The following is a 14,822-nucleotide window of genomic DNA, read 5'->3' as shown; positions in this document are numbered from 1 at the left end:
TCCTTCCTCTTTCTGCAGGGTAAATCCAAACAGCTAGCTAGACTGCTATTTGTCCAATCAAAATTTTCTGTTGCATGACTAAAACAACTTTTGAACACACATGTTCCGCCAAAACAAGTTCCTTCCCCAGGCTTTTTTGCAGAGGTACCGTCATTGCGTCTGGCGCTGAGCTCCGTCCAAGACGATTGTGGCAATGCGAGACTATGTCCTCCACATCTGTGTGGTGGCCAGCACTGACCTGCTGACACTTTGGGATTGTCAGAAATGGTTTGGATATCAGTATTTGTCATCGTCAATTGGATACATTTCCTCCAAAATTTGAGCTCTTGCATGTTTCTTTACCTCAGGGAGTAACAGAGAGAAAGCGAGGGCGAATGTGACTGAGAACGTCTGCGGAGGAGGCAACGTGAAACCGATTGATGCTTTAGTTTTACAGCAGGAGGAAACTGTTTTCAGTCTTAGCGTTGTGTCCTCCACATCTGTGTGACACTTTGGGATTGTCAGAAATGGTTTGGATATCAGTATTTGTCAATGTCAACTTGATTCATTTCCTCCAAATGTAAGCTCTTGCTCTTTCTTCACTTAACACCAAAAGGAGGCACAAGAGGGAAAAAGCGAGGGCGAAATGTGACTGAGAATGTCTGCAGATGAGACGAGACAGATTACTGCTTTTAGTTTTACAGCAGGAGGAAACGAGTGGGAGGTGACGAGTGGCTAAACTGCTAACGCTAACAGCAGGTCCCTCCCAGTGGGGATCTACTGTGTCTCTGTCTGATGCTCATGCTAACTTGAGCATCCCCCCATCTCACTGTAGCGGAGGCTGCACGGTGTCGGCTCACGGCTTCTTCCTCCAGTCCGGCCTCCAGCCCCAGATGGTCCTCACCACCGGTCAGGATGCTGAGGTCTTCCATGTGGTGAGTACAAATAAAAAGGTATCATATCCTAAAATGAGATATCTATCATTTGGATTACAAAGTTTGCACAATCTGAGTTCAGGTTAAGCCTTGGTGGAGCAAAGAAAGACCAATCTACAGTGTAGATCCTCGCTGAGAAACATTTCCCTCGTGGCTATTTTGAGAAAAAAGGACCTTTTCCTGGAATTCAAGAATATGTATTTTTTTTATTCAACCAGGAATTTCCTTGAGATTAAAATCTCTTTTTCAAGAGAGACCAGGTTTTAGCTCCTGCCTCCCAAAAAGTCCCTGCTCTTGAGGTAATACTTCTTAGGGTGGCAACCGATCTTGCAGTACAGTGCAAGGCTAATATGTCAACCATTAGCCTCAATAACTAGTCATTAACCCTTTGAGGACAAAAGACGCACTGGTGAGTCCAAGCGATGTTTGACAAAAAAAAAAAGCGATATTACACAATTTAATTTTAGACATTTATTTACTATTTTATTCATATATTATGCTACTTTGTGAACCCACGACGTTTGTAAACTCATTTCAAGCACCAAGACAAGTAAGTGTAGCTTTATACATTGCTCTCGAACAATTTTGTACAGAAAGCTGAGTTTGGTCTGAACATTTTGAAATGAAACACATGGGGATGAGGTTATATGCAAATGCCCTTAAAAGGAGAATTCAAGAAGATAACTAAAAATGCCCAAGACCTCAGAGGGTTAATATCCAAATTAGCAATTGCAATGGGATTTTCTTTTAATGCTACCAACATTTAAACTATATTTGTGTGCATAGAGAAATAAGAGCTAGAGAAATGAACAAGCAGGAGATCATTGCTGCTTTGGAGACAGGCTTCTTTGCTTTCTGGCGTGGCAATCTCCCAGTTTGCATCTCTCAACGTCTCCTATACAGCACGTTCAACCATCACATCAACATCATGCGCTTTTCTGGAGATGAAGTGGAAACGCAAACGTGAATAAATGACTTAGTTCCTGAGTTCAGTTCCTCTGGCTCCTTGTATGGTTTTATGAGATCCTTTAGAAATATAAAATGAAACAACAGGCAAAATGGGAAAATAAACATTTCGAATACCTTGCTGCCGCACGCATGGTATTGTGATTATACATACTAACGCCCCCGAAAACCATCTAGAAGAAGAAAAAAAAAATAGTTCTTGACAATGGAAAAGAGCTCGGCAAACACGAGAAGAAGGGAAATGGAAAATCCACAGTCTGATCTGTAGGATCCAGCTGTCACCTCTGACTCACGCACAGTAGCAGAGCGAGGCCTTTAGGATGCTCTGGCTCTCCTTGCCTCCGTCAGACGCTATTCTACTTATCGCAGGAAAATGATATTGCATGCTTGAAGCACGTCATTGCTCTCTTAGACTGGCTGGCCTTTACAGCGACCAGGCCTAGAGGTGTTTTAAATTATCCGACCCTGACACTCGCCAGGCTTTCACTGTGCTGTCTGCAGGCTGTTAAAAAGGTCTGGAATTGATGTAGCTTAATTATTAGAGCCTTAAAATGTGTAAAATGTATATAAAATGTCATCCAGGCCATAAGTCAAAGGAAACATTTTGGACATTTTAAGGTTTCATCAGTGCCAAGTGACCTACAGCTTATATATTGTATCATAGGATCATAGATGGACAGGGGGGGATGCACATTGTCATCTTTTAGGTTAAATGTACTTGTTCCCACCTGTCCACGTCAAAAAATCTCCCTCCTATCAACTCATTTTGGCTTTATTGAAGTTTTAAAGACAGATTTTTACTGCAAAATGACATGTTTCAAGTAGTATTTCAGTAGTAGTATTTACTTTTAAGTAGTAGTATTAAGTTCCATTTTTACTTGATTCTAGTGCAGAGATCTCCCGTATTCTTTCATGTTTCAAGATACTGCTTTCAGCATCCTGACTCTTTATTTTTGTATTTTGTTGTTCACACAAGTAGAGCTGCAAAGATGAATTGAATAATTGATTAGTTGTCAACTATTCGCTAATCGCTAACTATTTTTTGATAAGCGATTAACAGTTTGAGTTATTTTTTACGAATTAAAAGTCAAACTTCTCTGATTCCAGCTTCTTAAAGGTCAATTCCGGCGCAAAATGAACCTAGGGGTTAATAACACTTGTTTACCGAGTCAGCCGTTCTCTGGGATATGTTTTCATGCTAATCGAATGTGACCAGTTTTAGCAGCAAACCGCTAATTAGCTTATAACGCTAGTTGTCGGGGCACTGGTAAAGTAAAAAGAAAAAGAGAAAAAGAAATCTCTATTCGCACGATCAGTCGAATGACGAACGCCGTGCTTGAGCTATGTTACTGGTTACACGGCATTTGGCGTTCGACTGATCGTGCGATTAGCATGAAAACAGATCCCAGAGAACGGTCGACTCGGTACACGTGTTTAACCCCTAGGTTTATTTTGCGCTGGAATTGTCCTTTAAATGTAAATATTTTCTAGTTTATTTACTCCTCTATGACAGTACATTGAATATCTTTGAGTGGACAAAACAAGACATTTTTAGACGTCATTTTGGGCTTTTGGAAAACGCTGATCCAACATTTTTCACAATTTTCGGACATTTTATAGATTAAATAGCTAATCGATTTATCATGAAACTAATCGTGGGCTATACGTGACACTTAAGCATGATTTATGGTTCTGCGTAGGCTCCACGTAGAGCTTTCACCGTAGCCTACTTAAGTGGCCTGATGTTTATACTTGTGCGTTGGTGTGTGCGTCGAGCCGGCGTGTGTGTGTGTGTGTGTGCGCGGAGTGTGTGGTAGAGCGAGGGATCAGTGAGAGAGTGACGGCGATTAGCTTCGGCGCGAGTAGCGACTCTAGAGTCATAGTGAGAGAAACAAAGTGTCTCCTCTGTGTTTTCTGACCACGGTGGGAAATCTGGAGCAGGAGAAGTTAACCCTCTCCTTGATTTTATGTTATGGAGAAGGAGAACCAGGAAATGAGTCGGGGGGAATGCAACGCTACCAAGCCACGGCCGAGCAACGTGCGTCGCTGCGACGTGTAGTTACATTTTCCGAGAAGTGCACGTCAGGCTACAGCGTAGGGTCCGGCGTAGGTTTGTGTCTCCATGTACCTACTGTACGTACGTAGCAACGGCGTCGATTTTACGCAGAAGTATAAATCACGCTTTACGCGCCTGGTGTGTTTTCGCTGTTACAGTGCGCTTGGAAAACAGTCTCTCAGCTTGGGTGTCATTGCAGTTGCTATTGAAATGATACCACATCCTTTGAAAGAAAAGCGAGAAATGGAGCACCTTTTTTTATGGATTGAACTGTACAAAATTCTCCATGTAAAGAAGTAATTTAACCTTTTATCAATTCCTACTTTACATTAACTAATTAACTAATTCATTGATTAATTGAAGTGAAACAGAAAATACTGTATCTGGCTACAGGCAAAGTTGGACCTTGTTTTGAAGCAACTCGAGAATGTTTTTCTCTATCAACGTGGTCAAATTTCAGAAGTTGTTCCTCCAATTTCAAGACACTGAAAAACATCTTGAGGACTTTGAACAACTTGTAACCAGAGGTGGAAAGTAACAAATTACAATTACTCACGTTACTGTAATTGAGTAGTATTTTTGTGTACAGTAGTTTTTAAAATCTGGAATTTTACTTTTACTTAAGTATGTTTTGTTTTAAAGTGTGGTACTTTGCTACATTTTAAAGCACATCCTTTACGGAGTAAAAAAAAAAAAGTAAATAAAAAAAGGTCTCCAACGTTGTTTTGCGCCATTGCTCTGGCATGTAGTATCTGTCAACAAACTAAAACCGAAAGCAGCTTTGTGCCCTTATCAAAATGCAAAAGACTGTGATTTAATTCAATAAGTATAATAACTATAGAAAAGATAGTAAATAAGTATAAATATAAAAAGTATACCTCCCCCAGCTGTTAAAAAGTTACTTAAAGCTTACTTAAAGATTTTTATACCGGTAATTTTAGTTGTAAAGTAACAGTACTTTTACTTAAGTAGAATTTTTTTTTTGGTACTCTTTCCGCTTCTGCTTGTAGCTTATTAGAAGCTTCGTAAGAGTATATATATTCTTTCAGAGTGACGGTGACTTATTTTTTTATTGAGTCATAACAAACAAGCAGCTTTTTTTCAGAGCGGAGGTGTGTTGTTCTCTGAGGCGGTGTGTGATGTTTGCCTTAGGGAGGCGGTTTGAGGACAAGCAGTGCTTTGTAATGATGTTATCTGTCATCCTGAAGCACACGCTGCTGCAGGCTCAGTCAGGAGATAATAATACGCTCAGTATACACACACACAAACACACACACACACACTGACACAGAACACGTTCTCTTATGGAATTATGAAATGAGACTTCCATCTTAAATCTTAGCGTCACAATATCCCTTTATCTCCAATCTGTCTTACTTCTCTTGTTGCCTCTCTCTTTTTTCTCACACACACACATACATACACACACACACACACACACCCACACACTCCCAGCAGTGTCTCATCTTTCAGTTTCCCTTGCCCTGGTCATTGACCTGTGTTCAGGTCAGCGGTTGATGGGTCTCTGGAGAGCTCGGGCTTCGTTACACACAAACAGCGTGAAAAAACTAAAATCATGTTTATGATGCTGAAATTGCTGCTTTGAATCCCTGATTCACCTGGTACGTATCTGGACTTGCATCTGCCCCTTCCCTCAAAAGTTGCTATCAATGATCTTTGAGCTCCAGTGGACATGCTCTGAGGGTCGACAGTAGACCATTGTTGTTGCGCGTGTGATCTTGTGCATCTGTGTGAGGCGAAGCAGTTTGTTTGGTCACCTCTCTGGATGAATAAAGGTTAAAAAAACAAAGTTGACAGGTCAAAAAACAGGTCAGGCAAACTGGACATTTTAAGGCTGTACATAATTGTTTACATTACATACAGTATGTAAGTGATAGTATGCAACAAAGTGTGTTGAAATAGAAAAAATATATATATTCTTTTTATATATTTCTCAACACTGGCAGAAGGTGAAGCTGAGAGACTATTTTTTTTATACTTTGTTTTAAAGAGCTTTGAAAATGGACCATTGCTTGTATATCTATTTATGTTTCATGTGGATGTATTAACAATGCATTTTGAAAGGAGAAAAAGGTTAAAAGGATGAAATAGTGCAAGAAAAAACAAGTTTGTTTGCAGTTTGTTTGACTCATAGTTAGGTCTGTTTGGCCAGTGAGTAACATAGGACAAAGCAGAACCTGCAGTTTATCATACCTTGCTCACTGATTTAGAACACAAGTTGACTAACTGGAACAGTGTTCAGGTGCCAGCCAGTCACGTAGTTTCTGTTACCAGGGTCTAAACAGACACTTGTTTTTAGGATACATTGAAAGGGGGTAAGTGAGCGTCTAAAAAGCATACCTCCTATGGAGAGGTTCATAGGCTAACAAGCCATCACCTGGCGTTAGCATCCCATTGACTGCCATTCATTTTGGCGCAACTTTGACTTTTGCGAATAACTTTACATCTGAAGCATTTAAAGACTCTTATTTGTCCATTGTTTATTTCTAAAGAAACACGACAATGTATATAAGGCTCCATTACCTTGTATCTCACGTTACGGCCCCGTAGCAGACGTTTTTGTAAAAATACGCTAACGATTGTGTCATAACTAGAGATGGTCCGATACCATTTTTTGCTTCCCGATACTGATTCTGATACCCTGAACTTGCGTATCGGCCGATACCGAGTACCGATCCGATACCAGTGTGTCATATATTTTATTATGTTTTAACAACTGTATTCTACTATCCCTGTATGGATGTGATATTATTTCTATCTTTGTTGTCGGTCTGGCTCAGGTTAAACTATTTGTGAAACATGAATGCCACAGAACGTTCTTTTATTATGCAGTTTGACAGTCAGTTCTAACGGAAAAAGAACATAAATAAACTACTTAACGTAGATTTTCTTTAGGGCTTTATTACATGGGATCGGATCGGTGCATAAACTCCAGTACTTCCCGATACCAATACCAGCGTTTTACGCAGTATTGGAGCTGATACCGATACTGGTATCGGTATCGGAACATCTCTAGTCATAACCACGGGACTTACTGTCGCATAGTAGAGGAATTACCGTATAGTACAGGAGAAGCTCGCAGGCAGTTTCGACTTACATTAGCTGTTTAAGTTTAATTACTAATGTTAACTAGCATTTTAGTGATCAATAATTAGCCTGTGTCCATGTTATCTCCTTACATATACCTACGCTCTCCGTCTCTGTAAGATTGGGAATGATTGAGATTTCTCTTGGCACAGCTACCAGAAGACTTCCAACTTTCAGACAGGTTGCTCACGTCACATTTACGTCGTCTCTCTCAGTTGGAGGCTGCGCAGTAACGCTCGGCCATCACCAGAAAAGTGCTTCTAATAGACTTCACTCGTCTACGTGGAAGTCTACGCCGTGGCTTTGTCCATTTCTTTAACTGTCTATGGAAAGTTCCAGCCAAGTTTCCTGATTGTAATTTCAGCTGTAATCTTAGATGAGTAGGGTCATTCACTGTGTTCAAATGTTCTTTATGTGTCACCTGGTGAAGCTGCGTTGCAAGTTTACACCGGGGTAGTCAGAGTTCAGTTCACTTTCAAGTCAAAACGTGCTGTGACTCTTTAAAACCATGCAAACTACCAAACTTTGAAAATGCTTTTTAAATCCCCTCTGTTAAGATGTGAATGACAAACGGCTCTCGGATGACTGACAGGTGGTGTGTTGAAGCGAACCCTCTCCCCAATAGTTTATTGTTCATTTTGAGCTGGAAAAACAAACCAGAGAGGAATAGCAAAAACAAATTTCTAGCTTCCTAGAGAGAAAGAGAGTGAGAGCATGCAAGCGAGCAGCCTGTATAAAATAAGGCTATCATTACTAATGATTTAGGATGGGATCATGCCCCGTAGGGCCACAGCTGTCGCCTGTTAAATTCCTTCCAGTAAACGGGATGAGTTCAGGCTCAGCCTGGGAAGGGACAGTATAAGTGTCTTATTGTCTTAACCCCTCAAAATAGAGGCAAGGATCTTTCACAAACTGACATCCCAGAGGTTTCTATCGCCAGCGGAACGGCACCATGGGTAATGTGAGCCAGCCTCTCATGCCTCCAGAGCTGCGTACGTAAACCTAAACGACGGCCCGTGCGACCACAGCAGCAGAATGATGTTCAGTTCTGTTGGCGAAATCTGTTCTCCAGTTGGACACCAAAGCAGATTGGAGAGAGGAAGAAACCAAGACTTGCTTAAAGCCCACAGCAGAGTTCCAGGGGTCTAAGTTGTAGTATGAAAAAATAAAACCACCCAGTGTTGACTTGATATCTGCCTCTCAGATCTCCAGTAAAGCCTGGTCTCAGCCAATCTCGGATTTCCCACAAACATGAAAGAGTTTTTACAATCGTAAAGATCGTCGTGAAAAGCTGGCATGGTCACAAAGCCAAAGGGGGCTGCACATACACAAAAAAACAGCAAAAGAAAAGTGATCTCTGAATTTCCATAGATCACTCACAAAGCTGAGGGAGTGGAGTTTTTCATACCAGCTTTGCTTTGCACCATCACAGATAGTTTTGGTTTAACTAGAGGCTTCACTGTAGCCAGACACCTGTCGCCTGCATTCACAAACTGACTTGTTTCGTGTCAGATGCCTCTTCCTATCTCATCCCAGCAGGCTCAACCCTTCCAGCTGACACCTGAATGCCTCATGGAGCCTCCCTTTCTTTCAGTTGATGGATTACTCATCGCTCTGTTGTTTAAGACGTTTCTACCAGGTTTTTAACCCCGTTAAATAGATATTGAATAGTGGCATTAACATGGAAAACAAGTTGTATTTAACAGCGTTCTTTAAGCTTGTTACACACAACAGTTACAGCAAAACAAAGGGCATTAATTTAGTTCTTGTGTGGGACAAAATGTATTCATTTACGTCTACTGCAACAGCACACATTTTATATAGGGACATTCCATTAAAAATGCTGCTCAAGGGTGCCGAGATAGCTCAGTTGGTAGAGCGGGCGCCCATATATAGAGGTTTACTCCTCAACGCAGAGGGCCCGGGTTCGACTCTGAGCTGCGGCCCTTTGCTGCATGTCATTCCCCCTCTCTCTCGCCTTTCATTTCTTCAGCTGTCCTGTCAAATAAAGGCCTAAAAATGGCCAAAAAATAATCCCAAAAAAGAAAATACTACTCAAAACTAACTCATTTAACCCTTGTGTTGTCTTCCCATCAACCATGCAACTTTGTGTTTTTTCTGGGTCGAAATTTCAACATTTTGTCGATTTTATTCAAATTATTTTTGTCACTTTTTTGACATTTTTTTCGATGTTTTTTTTTTCCCGTTTTTTGTCACTTTTGTAACAAGTTTTTGTCACCTTTGGCGATGTTTTTTTTTTTTTGGTCACTTTTTCAGATTTTTTTTTTTTTTGTCACTTTTTTCAGCGTTTTTAAAACAAATGTTTTTGTCTATTTTTTTCCTGAGTTTTTGATATATAGTATATAGTATAGTATAGTTCTGATATAGAAAGTTTTTGTAAACAGGACAACAGGAGGGTTAATCTGGAAACCTTTTAGGTGTATTAGTAGTTATATAACTTTATACTGGGCCCAATAGGGCCCGTCTATGTGTGTTGCGAAACATCCTTGGAATCCAGTACTGGCAGAAATCAATCCTAGTAACTGATTTGCAATGTTGCTTGCTAAGGCAAAATGGCAAAGAAAGAGAGCCACCTCGGTATAAACATCATAGCAAAACTAACAGTTGACGACCGTCATGTACCATGTGGTTTCTTGTGCATAGCATGAGAAGTCCTAATAGGACATTATTCTGTATATAACGTTTGGTTTTGGAACAATTAGGCACTGCACAGAGAGTGTATGTGGGCTTTCCAACTTACTTAAATGAGTTTAAAAAAGGCTAAATAATTTACATCTTGAAGATTTTGGATTAACACCTGTCAATATGTAACTCAGAAAGTATCAATAAGTCATTTAATGATTGTAGTTTTAGTGTTAGTCATTTGCACAATGGTAAAACATTAGAGAGAGTAAGGTCTAGAAAACTAACAGAGATAGCACTAAAGACCATCTTGCAATGGGATCACACTAGCCGCGACGCCAACATTGGGCCAAGGACGGAAAGTTGGGGGGCCTTTCCCTACTTCCACTGCCCTTGCTTGGACCACACCCATTATCGAACTCTGCCTTTATTTTGATCTCAACTACACCCTGGTAAAGTTTAATGACAAAATCTGGGCACAGACAGAGAGACAGTGACTGACTGACTGACTGACTGACTGACTGACTCAAAACCGCCTCTGTGGTAGTTCCCGCAACAGTAGGTGTCTCCATGCCCACATCACACACAGACTCGCAAGGTGAAAACAATACCAGCGTCGCTGTCTCGGCTTGTAATAAAGTTACAAGATGCAGAACACATTATGTGCAGTTACAAAAATATCTGCTGCAGAAGAAGGGAGAGTGAAATTTACACTTACAAATCAAGATAATGAAGCTGAACTGGAGACCTTAAATCCAAAATAAATGAAAACACAGCACAGTAGGAAAGAGCGGAAAACTGCACTGGTATAAATCACTCTAGATTTGACAGGCACTTTTGTACGTGGGAGCTCCGTTATGACTTTGCTTTTTCGCAGGCTGTTACGCTAATGATCCTTCAGGGACGGCGGAGGTTTTGGGATCGCTGGTTCTCTCATCACCCCCACAGTAAAGCTCTCGGCCCGCTCTCTGAGCGATTGTATTTACAGCTGCTGCCGACCTACAGCCCTTCACCTCCTCTCCTTTAAATAAGAGGAGACATCAACTGAACAATGGAACTGACTGAGGTTTCCACTAATTCACAGGATATTTTTCCTTTCGCCGCACCCCTGGGAGGAGGGGTGGAATGGGGGGGGGGGGTTTACCCTAGAGTCCTGCTCTACTCGCTCTTTATTGGTGTGTGGAGGTTAATTGGATTGCTTTTGTTAGGCGACCCCAGTGCTCCCCTCACACACACATGGACGCATTCAATATGTATGGGTGTGTTTTCAATGCGTGGGTCTTTCAATTATAGTGTGGTCTAGACACACAGTAAAGTGTCCTGAGATAACTTCTGCTATGATTTGACACTATGAATAAAATTGTATTGATTTTGTTGAATGCTTGTGTTCAAGCGCTTGCGGATGCACGTAACTTCCAGTGTGTGTTTGTGTGCATCCACCTGGGATTGAGAAGTGCATAGGGACATTTTAGCAATACCTCCACATAGCTGCTGCAGTCAAAGTGACTTTCTATGGAGTCAGATAGCAATCAGAGTGTTGGAAGTCAGATTTGAATCATCAGTTTGTTGAGCTTTTTTTAAGTATTACAAACGTTACAGATCACAGTTCATAGGCTTCTAGGTTCCCAACTGGTCTAGCCTTGGGGTCCACATAGGCTGCCATTGTGTCTGTTTTGTTTCACAAAATGAAGCTATAGTGCTGTTGTCAGTATCAGTATTGCAACGAGAAAGTGCAACCAGCCATTATTAAACCACTGAGCCTCCATGCCCCATGTCCTCATGTAATGTCAATTCAAGGACACATCTACCTTTGTAGCCCAAAAGATAAACACACACTATCATTGGCCACCACAGCGCAAATATCAGCATCGATCTGTTGGTGCTAAGCCAAACAAGTCTGGTTTGTTCTGAGTGCACCTGTGTAGAGGAATAACATGCCATATTGATATTTGCTTTGCATAACTAATAAACCACTACTAACGAACGTGTCTGCTGTGATCCTGAAGAGTGAAACAGCATATTGACAGGCGCTAAATGGGATAAAAGATCATTTTATAAACACTTTTGGCCTCTTAAATGCTCCTTTTACTGATGCTTGTCAAGTCCTATCAACAACAGCTTTCAGATAAGTGTACCCATTTTTTTTATTTATAGTCTGTCTATTGATTTCTTGTTTCTGGGAAAGTTGCCCAAGATCCGGATCCCAGTAATACCCCCATTTGGATGCTGTTCCCTTCCACGACAAGACTCCCTCCCCAAATTCTCTCCCAATTTCCGTTTGTAAAACTGTGACAGCTCAGTGACTCTCCTATTTACTACATTTTGTAAGAGTGTGAGATAACGCTGATGATGAAAATGAGTTGCACTAAAGTCAACTAGATTCACCGTAGTAATAAACTATGAGGAGACTAAACATTTCAAGCTATAGTACGTAGTTTCTGTCGCCCCCATGAGGAATTCTAAGTAATGACAACAAAACTGTTGTGGTGCGTCCACATACAAGCCTTCCATGTTCGCACACAGCCCCCCACCCCTCCACCACGCAGTTACTAGTAGCCAAGGAGGACACGGAAGATTAAAAAAACAAATGGACTTGGGAATCTTCACTTGAGTTTCTGCGCGGGAATGTCGCCGGATGCCACAATCTTCCAAACGTAGCCATACTGAGAAATACAGACAGAGTTGTGTGGAGCTGATAGTCTTAATTAGCTTTGTAGCAACTCATTTGGCAACAGCTTGAACGTTCGTTAATATCAAAAAATTATGCACTAAAGCTTTAAAGGGTAATATTGGTATTTTTCAACCTGGAACCCATTTCCCCTTATGCATTGATGTCTAAGAGCGCTATAACCAGCAGCCGCGAACCGCGCTGCAATGTAATCCTATAGGGCAAATGTGCATCAATTTCCGTCAGTGCTGTTTTTGCCACTGACACAGGGTCCAAAATTACCTTTTTTGTCCACTAGCCAAATGGCTAGTTAATGTTCAAATTTTACCAGCCACAAAATAGACTCATTGTGTTTTTTGGGTGGTAAGTGAAGCAAATCTACCAGCCACTTGCATATTTATTTGGCTAGTAAATGGTGCTAATTTTGGACCCTGCACTGGCATGCTCAGATTGTTATTCTAAGTGTCTGACAACATCCTGAAACCAGAAACGGCTCCGACATCACCATCGCCAAACTCACCAGACTCCATTGCCCAATAACGTAACATTGCAGCGGTCTTGCTTAATACTGGACCAATTTCTAAGATTGTTGTTCCCATCAGTCTCTTACACCTACAGTGTTGTATATTTCACCTATATCATACTTTCTTCTGCACAACTTCATTTACCTCATGTGAGCTTCTTGCTTTGTGTCATACATACATACATACATACAGTGAATGCTGTAATTCAACAATGTTACACAGACATGAAGTCCAGCTCTCAAGTACATTTTCCTCTTGAACAACTGATACAAGGCCAATTCAAACCTTAGAGCAGTCACTGAAGGTTTAGATTGTTGCCATGTAAACGCAAGGGACGTCCGACCTCAGAGTCTTTTTTTTCCCGTTCGATACCTGTGTTCTCTTGAGACAAACATGAAACATCTCAATAAAAAATGACTAAGGTTGTTTCTGTCTCTCACTGGGGGGTTCTTAATGAGCACAAAAGCTGGTAATTCTATGTGGGCTGAATCCAACACGGGATAGAAACTCTATTGTGCCCTCGGGCCATGCGTGTAAACACTGCAGTAGCTGAAACAGGCAGTGCCTCATTTAGTTTGTATTGAGTATAAAAGAAGCTGCCAAACTGAGGATTACTGCATGGTTGTTCTACTGTGTGACTGAGTGAAGACCTGGAGGGAGCGTTCTTTAGTCTGAGTATTCTGAGTACTCTTTATGCATGTATATACAGTGTATGGTACAGTTTTGGTCTTCACTTCTTCCAGGGACTATTTTAGCTGTTGGATCAGGTTAATATAAGACTTCAGTTGACTGTGACAGAGGAGCTAAAAAACTAGAAAATATGAAATTATATTAAATTAATATAATTTAAGAAGCTGGAATCAGAGAATTTTTCATAGTTGCAGATTTATTTAATAGTTGACAACTAATCGATTAATCTTTGCAGTGCTAGTGTTTTCAGATGCAGACCAAGAAGTAAAATCCACCTAAAAAAATGTGGTCTGAGATCAGTTGTATACGGTTTGTAATAAAAAAAAACATACTCCATCAAGAAGAAAATGTGTGTACATATACTATAACATTATAAGTGGTATTTCTGTTTTGTTAGCAAGAAAACAAGGAAGATACAATGCCCTTAATGAGGTGCAACTTCCCTGCATACATTAAAACGTCTGGCAACATTGTTTCCTAAAAAGGGCTGTAAACTCGCCGTAAGATTCCCAACTAAAGCCAACAAAAGTGTGCATATGCATTCCTTTTGTCAGATTTATAAAGCTGCCCGTACACCTGGTTCTGTTCTGGTCGCGCAAGCCTTATTTCTTCTCCAACAGTTCGCAATAAATGGATGTTTGCATATCGACACCACTCCTCAGACACACAGACATGAACAATACCAAACAAGTGTGACAGTAGACCAGTGGACAATTATACAAACAAATCCAGCAACATTTACTCAACCCTAATGCAGGTCTCATTTTTTAAAGTGGAACTATTATGCTTTTGTGTATTTCCTGTCATGTGATTTTCATGTTAAACATGGCCAAAACGTCAGCGTATTTTAGAGAAATCCCCTTGAGCTAATCTCTTTAGATTTCCCACTGTTCTGAACGCGCCGTTTTCAACAGTTTTTTCTTCTCTCGACTAAGTGTTACGCAACTCCAAGCCCGCTTTCTATGATTGGTCATCTGCTCCAGCCGGAAGTAAAAGATGTGATCTTGGCTGCCGATGTTTTTAAATTATCCCCAATTTCAAGTCATATAACTCCTGAAACATTTGCAGTTATGTAGTATTTGGTTCAGAAGCTACTACTTTATTGGTGATTTTTCACAGTAGAAAGTCAGGCAGTCTTAAAGAGACAGGCGCTCCAACAGGGCGTCTCACACAGGTGCAACAGCCATGGGCAGTATGAGAAAAATGTGTTTTTTCAACATTAAAGCATGTAGACATGTTCCAGTAAAATCACA

At 40.8% G+C, this 14,822-nt stretch overlaps 1 protein-coding gene across 2 annotated transcripts in view; it reads left to right on the top strand.

Moving 5' to 3' along the window:
* Positions 1–14,822, top strand: part of met (MET proto-oncogene, receptor tyrosine kinase) — a 90,251-nt gene that overhangs the window by 46,590 nt on the left and 28,839 nt on the right. For both annotated transcript variants that reach the window (XM_078256500.1, XM_078256499.1), the window contains exon 10: positions 815–914. In XM_078256500.1, coding sequence (XP_078112626.1) covers positions 815–914 — 100 coding nt within the window. The remainder of the gene's footprint in view (positions 1–814; positions 915–14,822) is intronic.

Source organism: Sander vitreus, chromosome 8 (assembly GCF_031162955.1).
Source record: "Sander vitreus isolate 19-12246 chromosome 8, sanVit1, whole genome shotgun sequence".
NCBI lineage: Eukaryota > Metazoa > Chordata > Actinopteri > Perciformes > Percidae > Sander > Sander vitreus.
This window is presented reverse-complemented; position numbering and strand designations above follow the sequence as displayed.